Raw genomic sequence first — 17,840 nt, 5'->3', positions numbered from 1 at the left:
TTTTGTACTGTTAATCCACTTGTAGCTATAGTAATGGAATGAAATGCAATGCAAATTGATGAAATGACAGGTTGTGCCGCATGTTTACTGGAAAGAGAAGACAAAATCATTGAGCAAGATTTGCCTAATCAGAAAAATATAATATACGTTATACAACGAGTCCCTCTTTTCTAAGCTTGCCGTCAAGCGTTTCTATCACTTATCCTGTTAGCATTTACGGATCCAGTCTATCTACTCCGGTCTTAGCGACACACTCTTGAACCATCAGCCGTATCTAAATGACGAAAGGTATGTTTATACATTAGCACGCGATAGTGACCAAGAAATCCGAGATAGAAGCGAAAAGCCATACACGAACAGAGTTATGATGGACACTGAAGGTAAAAGAGCCATCGGGGCAAACTTACATCTATCACACCCGTCTCAACCGCTTTGACATTCAACAAAGGTTCATGTTTTTCCGTACAGCCTTCTAAATCTTGCGATGCGGGTGGTCGCAATGTATCCGCCGCTAGAGCTGGGATCCAAGGTGGGACGGACTAGAATATAATGCAGAGTATCAGCAAACATACTTCAATGATGACCTCATACAACAGAGGTATGGCTAAAAATGATAGGGGTTAGAAGGTCGACTTGTTTAGTATCTTAGAAAGATAAACTCACGCCATCCTCGTTGATATTGGTTGAAGGCTCAAGTGAGTCATTGGTTTCTATGACAACGGCGAAAGTTGTTTCCCCTAAAGACATACGGAAAGCAAACGATCAGCAAGCCTTCTCTGGTTGTACTGCCATAGCCATTCTGGTAATAATTGGAACGAAAAAAAAGATGGTGAAGCTTACCTTTATTATCTAATAATTGCCCTTCCAACGCATTTAGTTTTATCAAAAATCCTCTTAACATCAATCCTAGTTCATCTGCATTTGGAGCTCCAATAAGGCTGATCATGAGATACCTTGTCAGTATTCTGACTTTCAACACTTCTAATGTCGATGATCGGTGATGTATGATGTAGAATGACATTTACCCAACTTCAGTACCTCTTCCTTCTCTTAACTTTTCCAATTCAGCCAGATAACCCATATCGAAAATCATTCTTTCTCTTGGTAGTCCATCTTCTACACCTTTTATAACCACTGTCATACGTCTTAATTTACCATTATGTATTTCCGGCGCAAGAGCAGTTATAACGGTAGTTATATACGCTCTGACTTGAGGATGACGGGATTGATAAATTGGAACTCCGTGAGCTCGACGACGTGAGAATGTAGTTGCTGGATAGACTGATCGGAGATATAATATTGTATGAAGCGATATTTCCACTATATCATCAAGGAAAATCAGCATGAGTATTCTATCTAATGCTGTATGGCATGAACGCTGACTTACAGAATGATATTATAGCATCTGCTATGTCTGCAAGATACCAGATGTTAGCTGTAATTTGTCTGCTGATTTACGTGCAACAGATCGCTCACCCTTGTAGCTCAATCCCGGCTGTTGAGCTGTTGTCGCCATGATAGCGCTAGCGCTTGATCACCAGCTGATTAAGTTGTGGTAATATACGATTCTCAAATCACATTTGGGAAATATGTCGGATGTCGACAATGCGTCAACGAGCTGTCTCTTGCACCACGTGGATAGTTGACCGAATTGGTCACGTGACGATGCGATCGAGTTCTAGATCCCTTGAACCCTGAGATAAGCTCAAAGCTGATCTGAAACCGACAATTTCATACTTCTTTTTAAACGATGACTACTTTTTGAGGCTTGATGATTGATGAAATTTGTACCCGTTCATGTTCCGCTTTTGTTGACAACATACCTGTTCACAGCGGCCATTGAATTGTATCCGTAGCGAAAGGACTGTTTATAGCGATATATGCTGTCCGGCAGTTCCGTCGCTTAGATAAAAACATCGGAAAGAATCGGAAAACTCAGGAACGATTCTGAAGATGTTTTTCGAATCTTATCTAAAAATTCGAAATCTAATTGTAAATCGTAACGGATATGAGCGAAATATGGGAAGGATGATATTGTATAAGCTCTCATAATGACGAGTCGAAAATCGTTATTGTGGGGCATCGAGTTGATGGGGTCGCCATATAGTAGTTGAATATACATAGTGAGTTACATAGGCAATACAGATCAGCAAGAAATCTATCTCAACGAGCTTGATCGTCAGATAATGATGAACGAAAACTGATGAAATAGTAATCTGCATTCTTCTTCATCAAGATCAAAAACGTTAGCAGATCCCCGGAACACATGGAATTGGCAACCCGATTTCAACAGCCAAGAAACGTAATCTACCCCAAAGTCTTATTGAGCTCCTCGTCGTGTGACGCCTTTTTACACTTTAATCTTACCCCACATTCCAGATTTCAAGTTTATTTCGAATTTTTGAAAAGAAATCAATTCAATTCGACATCACATCTCATACCTTAACCTTATTCACTCTCACAATTACATATATATATATGCCCAGTACATATATGAGAATATGAGATTCCCCTCTTACTCTTTTTCTTCAACGACTTCTTCATTTGTATCTCGTAATACACCTTCTTCTTTTTCTGCCCTTTCATCATCTAGAAGACTATTATCTAGCTCTACTATACATACAAATAAACACTATCACTGTTCACCACTCTCTCACACAAAAAGGCCCAAAATAAATCAAGCCAAAATGGCAGCTACAGTTGCTCAAGCTTTTTCATCGCTAACCAACGGTACTCTAACACCACCTCTTACACCTAACGTCAACGAATCAAAAGAAAGTAAGTCGTCATCATCCTAGATCTTATCAACTTCATTGAATTGACTCGCCGTTGTACCACAGTATCCCGTTCAACCTCTCCTCATCCCAATATCACTTCCGACCAAAATCTCCTCAGACTCAAAGCTCACTTACAAAATCTTCCCACCGACTTGCTTAAACATGTCCACCTGTCCAAAATCAGACGGGAAGACCCTGCTTTATATTTCTCTGCTATAAGAGATGACTTGACAGGACTGTAAGTCGATCATCTATCTCTAACTTCTACTGCCTGCTTCTATATTCGAATCTGACTACTCTCGCCATCCCAATGTGTGACGCTCCTCTCCTCCCATCATTTAAACCCCAATGACGAACAGTTGCTGACCGTTAATTCTCTTCCAGTGCTCCTATCGTATACACACCCACCGTTGGAGAAGCATGCCAGAAATACTCTCACATATATCAAGGTCCAGAGGGTCTTTACCTTTCTATAGACGACAAGGTGAGCCTCTTTTCCTTGTCCACTACTCAACCGGCTGAAGCTGACTTTTTTTTATTGGCTCAGGACCGAATTCCTGAAATCCTCGCTGAATACGCTGCTAACCTTTCCACCACACCTCAAATCCTCGTTGTCACTGATGGTTCAAGAATCCTCGGTCTCGGTGATTTGGGAATAGGAGGTATGGGTATTTCAGTCGGAAAGTTGAATCTTTACGTCGCTGGTGGTGGTGTCAACCCTCACGGGACTTTGCCCGTTGTACTTGAGTAGGTCTATCTTGCCCTTCATCGCATCGACGATCTACAAAGCTGATCTCGACACTGGTAGCATGGGAACGAATACCGAATCCATCAGGAATGATCCTTTATATATCGGTCTCAGAAGACCAAGAGCTTCTCTCGAAGAAGTGAGTCAGCTTTAGGAGTCCTGCAAGATTTGTCCTTAAGCTGATCGTGCAATAATTCAGGCGACCGAATTTATGGACAAATTTATGGCTGCTGCCTCTTCCGCTTTCCCTAAAGCTGTCATTCAACATGAAGACTTCTACTCTGAGGCTGCATTCGCCTTCTTAGAAAAATACAAGAATCAATATAGGATGTTCAATGATGATATCGAAGGGTGAGTCAGCTATACAATGCTAGGGAAGCATCAGCTAATATGAGATACGTAGTACCGGTTCTGTCATCCTTGGTGGATTTATGGCCGCTGCTAAGCAAGCTTCTGCTGCTTCTGGCAAAGCCCTTAAAGACCACAGGGTCGTCTTTTTAGGTGGTGGCAGTGCTGCTGTTGGGTGAATTACATACCGATATCATAAGTCGGTACATCAGCTAACTTCGTTTCAGTGTCGCCAAGGAAATGATGAACTTTTTCAGGATGCAAGGGTTGACTGAAGATGAAGCTAGAGAGCGATTCTGGTTGATCGATACCAAGGTAAGCTAGGGATCAAGCACGATAACATGTCATAGCTGACGGATTCTCGAATAACAGGGATTGATCACTTCTACCCGACCAGATGTTGTATCTGGAAAAATTGCTTCCCACAAGAAATACTTCATCAGAAATGATACCGAAGGCAAAGAATACCCATCTTTAGCTGATGTTATCGAGTTCGTCAAGCCTACCGCTCTTGTCGGGCTTTCAACCACATTTGGCGCTTTCGAAGAAGCTGTAGTTAGGAGAATGGCAGAATTGAATGAAACCCCTATAATATTCCCACTTTCAAACCCTACCTCAAAATGTGAATTATCATTCTCCGATGCTCTGAATTGGACTGATGGGAAAGTACTCTTCGCTTCTGGATCTCCTTATGCTCCTATCGAACGGGATGGTCTACTAAGAGAACCTGGACAAGGTAATAATTTCTTGGTTTTCCCCGGTATCGGTTTTGGTGCTCTCCAAGCTGGAGCTACACAAGTTTCGGAAGGCATGATCACTGCTTCTGCCATCTCGCTTTCGGAAGCTTTGAATGAAGAGGAGAAGAGAGCTGGTTTGCTTTATCCAAGATTAGATAGAATTAGAGAAGTTTCAGCAAAGGTCGCTGCTGGAGTTGTCAAGAAAGCTCAAGAGGAAGGTTTAGATACTAACGAAAGACTTCGAGGACTTGGTGAGTCACTTAGCTCTAGTTACACAGAAAAAAACAGGTCAAAAGCTGATGATGGTCCTACTTTCTCAGATCATGAAGCCCTCGTCAAAGAAATGAATGATGCTCAATGGTGGCCATAAATCAATATTTAATGTCATTCAATTACTCCCATTCCGATTGTCTGAATTTGTCCTTCTTCGTTGTTAATAGGACACTCGATCCAGTTTCTGTTATTTTGGTGATCCAGTTCTACGTATTCCTATCGCTATAAGGTAACAATCGAGCTATTTGTATATAGAATAAATGAAAAGAATAACATGCATGAGTGCAAAGAAGTAGAACGCTGTAATTGCGGCGATTTCCGATAATCTAAACTTAACACGCGTTTAGATTAGATGAGAGACCTGTTGAAGACGTAGCTTGAAATGTAATTTGTATTCATGTGTAGTTGCATTGTTTGAGACTATACCATACGATTTCTATTGCTTAGGTCCAGGCAAGAAAATATGTCTTCCTCTACCCCCACTCCGTCAGCGCCAGAAGGTTCACTAGAAATATCTGTACAATCTTTAGCGACATTTACTCCAACTCGTATATTATCAGAATCAACATTGACAGGATCGGTTTATATATTAGGTACACTCCATAATTTACCAACTATAATACATTTACAAAAAACAATTTTAGATATTGAAAAAGCTGGAGATTTAATAAAAGATTTAGAAAAGATTGATTTATTTTTAGAAAATCAACCTGTATGTTGTTTTTGTTTTTGTTTTTGTTTTTTTCTTAGTTTTCACAAAATTGTTTATGCTGTATAAAATGAGCTGACGAGAAATGGCTCTTGAATAGTATTTTTCAAGTCATGGTTGGATTAAGAATAAAATTGATAAATCACCAGAATTACAAATTAAAATAATTTGTCCTGCAACTGATATTCATATTAAAAAATATTCAAAACAAGAAAGATTTATTATAATTGAAACTCCTGAATTATATGAAAAAGTAGTTTTAAATTATATAAATGGTTTTGATGAAAGTAGATTAGGATGGTAAGTAAAATAAAATTCCAAAACTTTACAATTCAATCAAACTTTGGCAATTTCCGAAAATTGTGTTTAATTTTCTTTTCAATAGGGTATATGCTATTTTAAATGGACAAAAAGAATCTGAAAGGATATTATATAGAAAAGAAAATGAAAAAGATGGTTTTGTAATTTTACCTGATTTAAAATGGGATCAAACTTCTATGAATGCTTTAGTAAGTTTATCATTATACATGTCATTTTCTCCAATACTACTTTCCCAAATATCGACTTTTGTCGTTGAAAAAAATTATCAATTTGAGGTATTTACGATTAGATTATTTTGCTATTTTAGTATTTAACTGTCCTGGTACAAACTCGAACAATAAGATCATTAAGAGATCTTGATAAATCTCATATACCTTTACTAAATTCAATAAAACAAGCTGTTTTTCAAACTGTTAAGCAAAAATATCAAGTTGGAGCTGGTAAATTAAGATTATTCGTACATTATCAACCTTCTTATTGTGAGTAATCGCTTTAATTTTCAAAAGTGATAATAATCAAGATTTCGAGTTGATGTTAAATTTGTATTTGTATAAAATTAAAGATCATTTCCATGTTCATGTTGTTCATATTCAATCAGAAGCTTTTAGTGGTATGTTAGTTGGACAAGCTCATATGTTAGATGATTTGATTACTTTGGTAAGTGTTAAACCAAGTCTTGAAACCTTTATTATGCGGATTAATTATCACGATCTTGAAATTTGTTATTGATTTTATTGATAAATCAATGCATGCTCTTTAGCTTGAATTATCGCCTTCTACTGGACCTTCGCTCCTTGCTCAGAAAACTTTTACTTATCCCTTGGGAGTGGAACATGGTTTGTACGAAGGTATGAAAGCTGCAGGAGCTATTCTAGATTAGATTCTATGTGGGCTGCCTAGTCGAGGAAATGCAGGCAGATGATCATGCCATTGTCAATACCTTTGGTAATAGATTGATTACAGCACATGGGACCTCCTTCTCAAAGAAAAAGAGGTCGACATGGTATTGGATAGCAAGATCTATGTCATATAGTCCAAATGCCATAAAGCTGATTTTAGTAAAGCATACGGCTTTTATGGTATCAATTTATCTATCTGTAAGAAGGACTTCCCAGTATGTCTTGTCGGTTGAGATATCTAGAGTATATACAGGTTTGGGAAGGTATATATACATACTATAAGTAAGGACCACAATGCTATGCACTTCCGATGACTCATAAGCTAGAAATACAATTAGATTCGATATTTTCATATGCACTTTCTGAGGATAATCTACTCATATCAATGAGATCCTCTTAATTGACTATGACTTCTTTATTCTCGAAGCATAATAATCACCTAACCTATTAGTAGACCAATTTAATAATTCTTTCCCACTTTTCTCTTTTCCTTCTTCTTTAATTACATCTTGAGAAGTAGAATTTGATTTCAATTGATCCAATTGATTTAAACTTTCTTTTGAAATTATTACTTCACTCATTCCATAAGTTAATAATTCTGATCTTTCATCAAATGAAGAAGGTAATTTAACATCTTTTAATTGATTCATAAAATTTATTAAATCTGATAATTCATCCATTAATTCTTTTTCTTCTTTTGAATTTTTTAAAGGTGGATTTAAAGCTGATAAATTATGTAATTTCAATAACTGTTCTCTATTTATTTTTTTAATATTAGATTTATCATTAATATCCTCCATGGATAATTTTATTTCATCATTAGAGTTGATTTTTTGATAAAAGAATTGAGAACTTGAGAATAATCTGATATTTAGTTTTTGAGTGATAGGTAAGATTCTTTGAAAGATATTACGGAGAACAAATAATTTTGAATAAGAAGATAGACTTGAAGACATTGTTTTGCTTGATAGTTTTTTATAAATAGAATAATTCAAATACGTAGCTCTTTCGTTGGATTTAAGTGTAAGTGTGAAAAGAAAGATATATGATATGATAAAAGAATTCATTCGAGATTATTGTTATTATGATGTCAATACGAGTTAACGTAAAAAACCTTGAATTTCGGTTTTGAACGAGATTGAAAGATAAAAGTTGATTTATCCGAATGATCCGAATGGGATTTACATTTCAACCTTGTCATTTATACTTCTTTAATCACCTATTTACAAATAGTTTATCGAACTTGAGCTGCGACAAATCATTAGATATCAGTAACCTGTGTACAAAGAACATTCTCAAGAAAACTTTCAAGCAAAATAGTTTCCTGGTATATCGTCATCACCTAAAATGAATCAATCTCGACCATTAACATTGGGCGAACCTTCTAATCCGTCTTATACAGTTTTACGAATCAAGAGAAAAGCTACTGAAGCTCCATTATCATCTCTAGGTTCGTCTCTTACTTTCATACGATCTTAAGTATTGGCAAGATCTGGCCTGCTATGTGACGCGGATCGTTTCTGTTCAATCAATTTTAGGATACATGATCGATATCACCCATTTTAGATAAGCTAACTCCCTCTTTGTCATACTTAGTGATACAAGGTGAAAGAAGGATCAGCACTAAAAGGCGGAGAGATGTATCTGGAAGGCCAAGAGGTGTATTTAGGCTAGCTGAGACTGTCCCGGATACTTGGGAAGGAAAGGGTGAAGAAGGAGAGGTGTTGAAGGTGAGCTTTAAGCTTCGCTTATATGTGATCAAGGTGTAGCCTACAATTTGTGATCGAGATTAATCCTATAATCGGAATTTACAGACTCGTATACAAGATTTGATATCTTCTTCATCTCAACCTGAATCGCCAGTTTCATTACCGAGATCTCCACTTACACCTCAACAGATACCTGAATCGAAACCTCAACCGCAACCTTCTGCAACAACAAACTCCATACCCCTTGAAAATGACTCTACTCCTTCTTCTCTGAAGTTACCTGAGCTCAACAATCACCGTCGGCAATCACAAAGCCAAAATCAAACGCAATATAGAGTGATACCTCCCTTAAGTCCACGGACGAAATCTATGTTACCTCCTAGAATAATGACTATTGCTGAGTAAGTCATATTATTGCCCTACTAAAGTAGTGATGAGGGAAGTGAAGGTTTATCATTTTTATTTTAAAGAACCGAAAATGAATCTTCGTTGGTGTTTGTCGATGCTCAAGCTGTATCCTCCACAATCCAAAATTCGAGTAAGCCTGGAAATGCGGAAGATGAGAAGGAAATGGCAAATTTCCTACCCATGCTAGAGGAGTATCTGAAGTGTGAGTTCTATATGGCGATGATTGGTAGATATCCACCTTGACCAAACGAACAATCCTACTTGTTTCAGAACAACAGTGTTGGGATATCAGCTGATGAATGATGGGTTATACAGTGGAAGAAGCGTCAAGAAAGCCTACTCCCATATCTACACCTGTCGAAGATGAATGGGTATATGACTTGTATTATCGAGATAATAATTCTATATCATTAGGTCTAGGTGTAGGTGACGGAGTGACTATAGGGGAATTGTAAGTCTATTTCAATTGGACATATGAAACGTCGAGCATGAAATTACAATGATCTAATGATAAAAAATAGACTCGGTTTTGATGACATTTCTCCACCTTCTTCAATATCAGGATCGGAACCAGAAGATGAAGCTGATGAAGATAGTAATGATGAAGATTATTATAGAAATGATTATCCTGAAGATGAAGATGCAGATGAAGATATGGAAGGTTTTAAAGGAGGAGGAGGAGAAAGTGATTGGAGTGATGAGTTTGATGATGAAGATGATGAAGATGATAGAGGAGAATGGGGATATCGATGAGGAAATTAAATTGTCTTGATCATGGTTCATTGTCTTATCATTGCCTGCGTTAATTGTTTGCTCATCATACCTAGTGCTTTATAATTGTCTGTAGCATATAAAATATTCATATCAGCATGTATATTGCATTACCGCATTGGTACAAATCGAGTGTGTCAGCATTCACGCCTACAGTTTGAAGAGGTCAGAATCACAATGTCCTGGTCTACTGATTGATGGTATATATGTAAGAGATGCATATAATTTTATCAGATACATGTGTAATCATAACTTCTGACGAATCTTTCTTCAATTTCGACTTCTGACCTATGAACGCTATACAAAAGAATGATGTAGCCTCATACCGCCTTTTGTTCATCTACCTAAACTTAAGCCAAGACTCTAGCTACACCAATAGCAGCAGCTCCACCGAGGAAGGCAGTCCACATACCAGGAACGTAAGTGAGTTGACCAGCTGAAGAACCTTTAGCAGAGCTATAACAAAATTCGAATCAGCTCATGCATTTCTCTGTAAGTGGGATATCTAAAAACAGACTTACGCGGCTGCACTAGTTGCACCAGCGGCAGCAGAACCAGCAGCACTTGTAGCTCCACCAGCAGCGGAACCAGCAACGCTTGTAGCTCCTGCAGCTGCAGATCCAGCTGCACTTGTTGCTCCTCCTACTGCACTAGTAGCTTGACCAGCTACTGAAGCAGCACCACTTGTTCCTGCTCCCGCGGCACTGGTTGCATCTCCAACAACAGATCCAGCTCCGGAAGTCGCTTGTCCTGCTACGCTTCCTACGGCTGAAGTTCCAGCTCCGACGGCGCTGATACGGGAAAATCATTCAGCATTCGACATATTTAAGTTTTGATGAAAAGAAATGCCCACCTTGTAGCTTGACCAATAACACTTCCTGCTCCACCAGTAGCTTCGGAAACGATTGATGCTGCTCCACCTGTAGCTTCAGAGAGAATTGATGAAACTGTAATTTGTATATTTCAATTAGCGATGTCAAGCGTAAAGAAGCCTGAAAAAAAAAAAGGTGATTGTAAAGGTGAACTAACGTTGTCTTGCATTGAGCTCAACATCTCGCTCAGCACCAGCTTTACCAATTTGAAAAGTAGGTGGAGCAGGTGTAGCTTCAGGATTAGCAATTGGTTCAGGTTCAGCAATTGCCAAAACAGCTGGGATAAGGGCGAGTAAAGTAGTAGATGTGAATTTCATTTTTGTTTTTGTTTTTGTTTTTTGTAATTTAATAAGAGATATGAAAGCTAAGTAATGAATATCCCACTTTTATAACTGGTATATTTATATATCAAATATCTCTTGGCAATATCAGGATTATACTTTATACAAATCAAAGCTCGTCATTTTACGCTTAATGAATTTTACTACTTATAATAATAAAAGAGAAACACCGCTGTATGGGACTCCACTTAATTTAATGACGTACCAAAACGCGTCACCCTTAATCTCCGTTAGTCACCTTGTTCGGTGTCCGTGCGCAGTGATATAGCCCACGTGAGATAACATAGCAAATTCTACTTTTACGAATCCGAGAGTCAAACTTCTTTCCTTGCTAATGTTAAATCTGTTATCGAATTAAACAAGTAAAAACTTCCTTATTTGGGGCCAATTATAACCTGTCCACCAAACTATAACAAAATTCTATTCGTTATACAAAAGTGCAGCGACGGCTACTACTGCCCCGAGACCAAGTACAGCTAAATTGTTATTTCCACCATCAATGTATCCTGATTGATTTCTTCGAGGATGAGGCGGAAGCAGCAGTGTGAGAGGTACTAACACCATGAGAACCACTATTATAAATCGAAACAACAAAACCGAAAAAGGCTTAATTTTCAATATCAAAGTATTTCTACCTAGATGCTAATTTCACTCACGAAGCAATAGCTGCACTTGCACTATTTCGATAACTTCATGTTGTGTTTCCCGCCTCAATCGTGTTTAACACTCCCTTCAATCACTTCCGCTTTCATTCACCAAAAGTCTCGAGCTATTGAGTCTTATTTGTCAATATTCATTCACGTGTCTTCACTTGATTTCCTATATTCAGTGCTGATCAGGCTGGAACGTACATTAGCCGAAAGTAAATATGCGTTATTTTCCAATTATGATCTACACTCAGAAGGTCATAGGCAGGATCAACCTAAGGAAAAAGCATGCACGTGAACAATGAAGATGATCAACCTATCTATAGCATTCATAGCGTGGATGGTCGAGGGGACGTTTTTATATTGCGGATGAAAACGTACGAATCGCAGTTCCGGTATCTGGAAGTCAATGATGATCCGCGAGCGCCACTATTCTTACCTTTCCGTTTATCCGTACTACAGATATCTGTGGATCTTCAAGAAAAATCATCGGCTGAGTGTATCGTACAATGTGATCAAGTCATCAGGCTTACATGTGAAACGTAGCACTCGTATTGAAAATAATTGCAGGTTACAAATCTTGGCGGAAGTATTTAAGAAGACCAACGAAATTGTACAGCCGGGAGCAACAGGAATGCGTTCTACTTTAAATTATGCATAATTGTCCGTCCCAAGGGATAAGGAATATCCTTTTGGTCCCGAAAATGTCTATACACTGAAAGTTATATGTTACACTATGTTACACTATGTGATTTTTTCCGATGATACTATGTAGTGAGTAATGCGAGACATATGTAGAGTCATCTAACCGAGACAAAGTATGGTAGCTTAGAGGGCGGCAACGGCAAAGGCAGCTCCAAAACCGAGAGCGACAAGTTTGTTGTCTACGCCAAGGATGTATCCGGCGCTGTTAGCGCCTGAAGCAGTAGCAGAAGCGGCAGAAGAGGCAGCTGAAGCAGCGGATGAAGCGTGAGAGGCGGAGTTATTTGTAGCGCTACACAATTGGGATCATCAGCTTCTGTCGGTATGCTCTGACATCTTTATGAGAAGCTGATCAGCTCACCTGGCAACAGCACCCGAAGCGCTAGAGAGCTTGGAAGCAACAGCGGCTGAAGCTGAAGCAGCCACGGATGTGATTTTGGTTTGAGCCCCGCCGATAGCAGAGTCAATGTTGGATGGGGCGTTGGTAGCTACGGACGCAATAGCACTGGTTGCATCGGCAAAGGCGCTGGTGGCATCAGAAGCACCTGAAACAACTCATTAATAAGTCTGTCTGGTATTACAGCCGGAACAGATACAAGTGACTTACCTTCACCAGCAGCAGAAGTGGCTTGATCTACTATAGAATCTAATCCTGAAGTAGCCTCATCGAAGACAGAAGTAGCCCCGGAGAGACTGTCGTCGATGGCGGAACCGGCTTCTTCACCAGCTGTTGGATCTTCACCGTCGGCGGACCCATCAGCTGTGATCAGTCGTATTAGCCTTATTCATGTACAGCAAGCCAAGGGCAATCGAATGAGCATGGGGAAAAATGGGTGACGGAGAGCGATAGTAGTATACAGCGTCCATGAACTCACCTTGTCGTCTGATTTTAGCGAAAGGTGCAGCAGTAGGGGCTGTAGCAGCTACAACAGTAGCGAGGAGTGGAATGATGGCGAAAAAGGTAGCTTTCATTTTGTTTTTTGAGTATGAATATACGAGTTATGAAATTTGTTATGAATGTCCAAATGAATAGTTAGTGCTTGTTAAGATATTGAGATGATGTATAAGATAACACTTTGATTGATCACTGAAAGTCTTTTATACCATATGTTTGTGCTGGTGTGTCAATCAACTGAATATAATTCTCGGTCAGGCGGTGTTTCTCCTTAGCACAGACCTCTTTTCATTTTAATTCAATGTAGATTCGGGGTAAACGTTACACTGCCTCTTGTTACACTTCCCTTGATCTACTTAACATAGCATTATATCTAGACTTCTTAGTGTAATGCTTTGATCTCTTTCAATCTCATGCGCAGTCCATTTGCAGATGTAGTAGGATCATGCATATCGGTCGTCAAGTCGAAAGATGCTTAATACCCCGCTAGGGTTATGACGTGATTTGATTGATGCGTTTCATAGGTTGCCATGACACACAAAGGGTCGAGACTAGGTATTTGACTGAAATGTAGTAGTGTACAGGTAAGCTGGCATCCCTGTGATAGATGCACGCCAATAGTGTCCTTAATCGTCGACCAATCTGACAAGATGACATCAACCGCGTCAATTCACTTGGATTGCAAAACTCTACTCCTTACTTGACACACCCATTTAAGTCACACTTGTTGTTGCTTTCAAGGGCCCCGCGCAGTGATTGCTTGAGCTAGCCTGACGGTAGTGACGACGAAGGATATGACAACGAGGAATACGAAACCGAAGATGTCAATAACACTCACCTGTAGCACAAGTATAAACCGTTGATGCCTTTTTTAATTGAGGTCATATCCATCTTGTGGCCGCACGAGTGAAATGGCAGCTATCTCATCATCAGCTGGACCTTCAGCTCCTCAATGGAGGTCATTCACCTTCTTCGATGCGGATGATGTCAAGGACAACGATGATTTAGCTCAATCGCCGCGATCTATACGGGTGAGCTCATCTGATCGCATTAAACAATCATGGAATACGTTCGCGTGATTTGTTGTGGATTGACGACTGATTGTCGAAAAACCTGACCATTTAGACATTAACTCAACCTATAATCCTCACTCCTACTTCACCAAATTCACCTCTACCACCTTCACTCATCGTTTCATCATCGAACAACATCAGTATATTTGATCGTCATTTCAATGTGGAGCGTACATTCAAAGCTTGGGAAAACAACGGAAGGGCTACAGCTTTGTTGGAAGCTGGAGGATTATTATTAGCTATAGGGGAAGAAGAAGGGATTAGATGGCCTGTTCTGAAAATATGGGATCTAACCAGGGAAGAAAAGCGAAAAATAACCTCAAAAGATTCTAATGGTATTTCAGAGATAGAAAGAGGACCTGTATTAGTCAGAAATACAAGAATACAGCATGTACAAAGACCTCATCCTGTTTCTTCTATCGCTCTCACTTCAAATCTCTCTCATTTGGCAATTGGTTTAGGAGATGGAACTGTTTTACTATATCGACATTTATTACAATCTTTAACCACCTCTCCCACTTCTTTAAATGCTTTACCGAAGGCTAGAGTTATACATGAATCCAATGAACCTATCACAGGATTAGGTTTTCGTGAATCTCAAGAGAATAGTTCGAGCTCTGGAATATCTTTATTTATAGTCACGACAAATCGGATTCTATCAGCTCCTGTGTCAGGAAAAGGAGGTGAAACTCGGACTATAGATGAATTGGGCTGTGGATTAGGATGTGCTGTTATGGACTGGAATAGAAAGGAAATGATTGTTGCTAGGGATGAAGCTATTTATCTGTACAACGGAGAAGGAAGAGGAGCATGTTATGCTTATGAAGGTGAATACAATGATTTGTCATTTAAAATTTCCATTACAGACTATTGATACCTCAACTAGGGCCAAAATCATCGATAGCAATATATCAACATAATCTGATAATTATTTCACCACCATTTTACCCATCAGCAAACTCAGCTTCTGCAACAGTACGCCATTATGTATCCAAAACCTCAACGACTACTACCAATTCCGACGGAGTCACTTTACCGACAACAGCAAGTGATATTTCGAAAGTAACCATATTTGATCTGCAAAATAAATTAGTCAGCTATAGTGGAACATATAGAGATGGTGTACGAGAGGTATTTTGCCAATGGGGAGGAATATTCGTTTATGGTGGAAATAGTAAAGTATGTAACAAATCGATTCGTAGCGGATTGCTTCATTTCAAAAAATCTTGCTGCGAAGCAAAACAGCTAATATCGATCGGTGGTTACAGTTGACACGACTGAGTGAACATACCACCTTGGCGAAGCTTGACGTGCTATATCGAAGAAACCTTTTCACCCTTGCGATAAGTTTAGCTCGATCTCAAGGAATAGGGAAAAGTGGTGTAGCCGATATACATAAGCGGTATGGTGATTACCTATATAGCAAAGGAGATTTCGATGGAGCAATGGGCCAATTTGTCAAGACTTTGGGTGAATTGCAGCCATCTTATGTTATCAGGAAGGTGAGTGTCAAGAATCAGCTGCGTGTAACACGATATAGCACTTGTATGAGCTGACTTCAACATTGTACAGTTCCTAGATGCTCAACGTATACACAATCTGACGACTTACTTACAAGAACTCCATTCGCGCGGACTTGCCAATCCAGATCACACTACTTTGCTGCTCAACTGTTACACCAAAACTTCTGATCGAGCTCGCTTGGACAGCTTCATCAAGACAGAAGCCCGACGATCCGATATCTCTGGTGACGAGGAATTGCCTTTTGACCTCGATACTGCTATTAGAGTCTGCAGACAAGCTGGGTTTTACGAACATGCCACATATCTCGCTAAGAAATTTGGTAGACATGAGGAATATTTGAGAATACAGATTGAGGATGCTGGTGAAATAGGAGAAGCATTAAGGTATCTAAGAAATCTGGGACCAGAAGCGGCAAGTTGAGCTCTACTTCGTGCATGTGGGCTTATAGCTGATTGTCGGACCGTATACAGTGTGAAGAAAACATGGTTCGATATGGTCGTACTTTGCTTAATGCTGAACCTGAAGCCACAACATCATTGTTGATCGACTTGTGTTCGGGTGATCTGGGGAAGAAGAAAGCTGTCACCCCTACTCTAGATGTGAAATCTAACGGTGCTGCCGCTTCATCTGCTCCAGCAATGCTATCATATCTAGGTTATAACCGAGTCACCGGCCTATTTACGAGTGACTCGCCAACTACCGCCCCGGCTGCAGAAGCCAACGGCCGACAAACTTCACACGACGGAGAAAAGGGAGATGCACCCAATGGGGGATTAGATGCTGCTCTAATAACCGACGATGAGCCGAGCTATATTCCGCCTTCGCCTCGACAGTATTTCCCGCATTTTGTCGATCATCGAGATTTATTCATCACATTCCTCGAATCTGTGGCAATGGCTTTATGGAATCAATCACTTACATCACCTCGAGCTACGATCAACGCGATCACTCCATCTAAGAGAAGAGATGTGGACTCTGCACCACCGGAAGATGCAGAAGGCATCGATCAAAGAGCAGTGTGGAATACTCTACTTGAATTATATCTCGCATCAACGAATTCAATCGATGAGAAAAAATCAAAATCCTCGACTGAAAAAGCTTTAGCAGTAATTCAAGATGATTCATTACCCTATGATCCGATGCACGCTTTAATATTATGTTCAACGAGCGGCTTCGAAGACGGTATGATTAAATTATGGGAACAAATGGGAATGTATGAAGATATAATTCGTTTTTACATTCAACGACCTTTTTCTTCAAATTCATCTGAAAAAGTTTTAAGACATTTAGATTTATATGGATCACAAGATTTGAATTTATATCCACTTGTTTTAAGATATTTAACTTCTTCACCTGCTATACTTAGTAAACATCCTAAAGATCTTATCAAAATTATAAGTAAAATTGATGAAGAAAGAATTATGCCTCCACTTGCTATTGTACAATTATTAAGTAGAAATGGTGTAGCAAGTATAGGAAATATTAAAGATTGGTTAAGAAGTAAAGTTGAAGAGAATAAAGATCAAATTGAATCAGTAGGTTTTAGTCTTTTGATTCCGAGCCAGTATGATTGAGGATACTAATTACGCGTTATTATATAGGATAAACATTTAGTAGAATCTTATCGATCTGAAACTTCGACTAAAAAGAAAGCAATTCAAGATTTATCTAATGTTGATCAACCTGAAGTATTCCAAGTAACCAGATGTGCTGCATGTGGTGGTCAATTAGATTTACCGAGTGTACACTTTATGTGTAAACATAGTTATCATCAGAGGTGAGTCATTACCCCAGTCCAATTTTCTCACCCAATTCGTATTGCTTTTTATTCATGCTGACCTCGTCTTCTTCTTGCGAGTATAGATGTTTATCAGATTCCGAACCTGAATGTATACTCTGTGCAAGACAACATAGCGTTATACGTGAATTACGTAGAAATCAAACTCGTTTGGCAGATCGACATGATTTATTCATAGATGAAGTGAAAGATTCGGAAGATGGATTTGGAGTTGTTGCTGGTGCTTTTGGAAGGGGATTGATGGGTAAAGAAAGGGAGCTGAATGATGTTGTATGATGAAATTTTAAC

At 39.2% G+C, this 17,840-nt stretch overlaps 8 protein-coding genes across 8 annotated transcripts; 4 read left to right on the top strand and 4 right to left on the bottom strand.

The window, feature by feature from the left end:
- Positions 1-214: 214 nt before the first annotated feature.
- I206_105001 (uncharacterized protein) lies at positions 215-1,516 on the bottom strand (the record flags this gene model as incomplete). Its single annotated transcript, XM_019154303.1, has 7 exons — positions 215-274; positions 408-539; positions 664-737; positions 841-938; positions 1,026-1,320; positions 1,388-1,414; positions 1,477-1,516. The coding sequence occupies 7 exons, from the start codon at positions 1,514-1,516 to the stop codon at positions 215-217; spliced, it is 726 nt and encodes a 241-aa protein (XP_019013043.1).
- A 1,171-nt stretch (positions 1,517-2,687) lies between these two features.
- I206_105000 (uncharacterized protein) lies at positions 2,688-4,980 on the top strand (the record flags this gene model as incomplete). The annotated part of the gene is made up of 10 exons (XM_019154302.1): positions 2,688-2,778; positions 2,841-3,015; positions 3,162-3,261; positions 3,325-3,524; positions 3,586-3,664; positions 3,725-3,876; positions 3,929-4,048; positions 4,101-4,188; positions 4,246-4,861; positions 4,931-4,980. 10 exons carry the CDS (start codon positions 2,688-2,690, stop codon positions 4,978-4,980), a joined length of 1,671 nt encoding a protein of 556 aa, XP_019013042.1.
- Positions 4,981-5,346: 366 nt separating this feature from the next.
- Positions 5,347-6,793, top strand: I206_104999 (uncharacterized protein; the record flags this gene model as incomplete). Its single annotated transcript, XM_019154301.1, has 6 exons — positions 5,347-5,595; positions 5,693-5,892; positions 5,978-6,101; positions 6,221-6,392; positions 6,476-6,570; positions 6,674-6,793. 6 exons carry the CDS (start codon positions 5,347-5,349, stop codon positions 6,791-6,793), a joined length of 960 nt encoding a protein of 319 aa, XP_019013041.1.
- Positions 6,794-7,216: 423 nt separating this feature from the next.
- I206_104998 (uncharacterized protein) lies at positions 7,217-7,768 on the bottom strand (the record flags this gene model as incomplete). The annotated part of the gene is made up of 1 exon (XM_019154300.1): positions 7,217-7,768. The coding sequence occupies one exon, from the start codon at positions 7,766-7,768 to the stop codon at positions 7,217-7,219; it is 552 nt and encodes a 183-aa protein (XP_019013040.1).
- A 391-nt stretch (positions 7,769-8,159) lies between these two features.
- I206_104997 (uncharacterized protein) lies at positions 8,160-9,682 on the top strand (the record flags this gene model as incomplete). Its single annotated transcript, XM_019154299.1, has 6 exons — positions 8,160-8,262; positions 8,409-8,542; positions 8,627-8,922; positions 8,992-9,131; positions 9,245-9,380; positions 9,451-9,682. 6 exons carry the CDS (start codon positions 8,160-8,162, stop codon positions 9,680-9,682), a joined length of 1,041 nt encoding a protein of 346 aa, XP_019013039.1.
- A 368-nt stretch (positions 9,683-10,050) lies between these two features.
- On the bottom strand, positions 10,051-10,889 carry I206_104996 (uncharacterized protein; the record flags this gene model as incomplete). Its single annotated transcript, XM_019154298.1, has 4 exons — positions 10,051-10,156; positions 10,222-10,491; positions 10,554-10,647; positions 10,730-10,889. 4 exons carry the CDS (start codon positions 10,887-10,889, stop codon positions 10,051-10,053), a joined length of 630 nt encoding a protein of 209 aa, XP_019013038.1.
- A 1,499-nt stretch (positions 10,890-12,388) lies between these two features.
- On the bottom strand, positions 12,389-13,234 carry I206_104995 (uncharacterized protein; the record flags this gene model as incomplete). Its single annotated transcript, XM_019154297.1, has 4 exons — positions 12,389-12,554; positions 12,624-12,807; positions 12,870-13,022; positions 13,138-13,234. 4 exons carry the CDS (start codon positions 13,232-13,234, stop codon positions 12,389-12,391), a joined length of 600 nt encoding a protein of 199 aa, XP_019013037.1.
- Positions 13,235-14,068: 834 nt separating this feature from the next.
- Positions 14,069-17,828, top strand: I206_104994 (uncharacterized protein; the record flags this gene model as incomplete). Its single annotated transcript, XM_070203047.1, has 8 exons — positions 14,069-14,188; positions 14,283-15,057; positions 15,117-15,409; positions 15,499-15,732; positions 15,803-16,165; positions 16,225-17,289; positions 17,356-17,531; positions 17,618-17,828. The coding sequence occupies 8 exons, from the start codon at positions 14,069-14,071 to the stop codon at positions 17,826-17,828; spliced, it is 3,237 nt and encodes a 1,078-aa protein (XP_070059148.1).
- Positions 17,829-17,840: the final 12 nt, after the last annotated feature.

Source organism: Kwoniella pini, chromosome 6, assembly GCF_000512605.2.
Source record: "Kwoniella pini CBS 10737 chromosome 6, complete sequence".
Taxonomy (NCBI): Eukaryota; Fungi; Basidiomycota; class Tremellomycetes; order Tremellales; family Cryptococcaceae; genus Kwoniella; species Kwoniella pini.
This window is presented reverse-complemented; position numbering and strand designations above follow the sequence as displayed.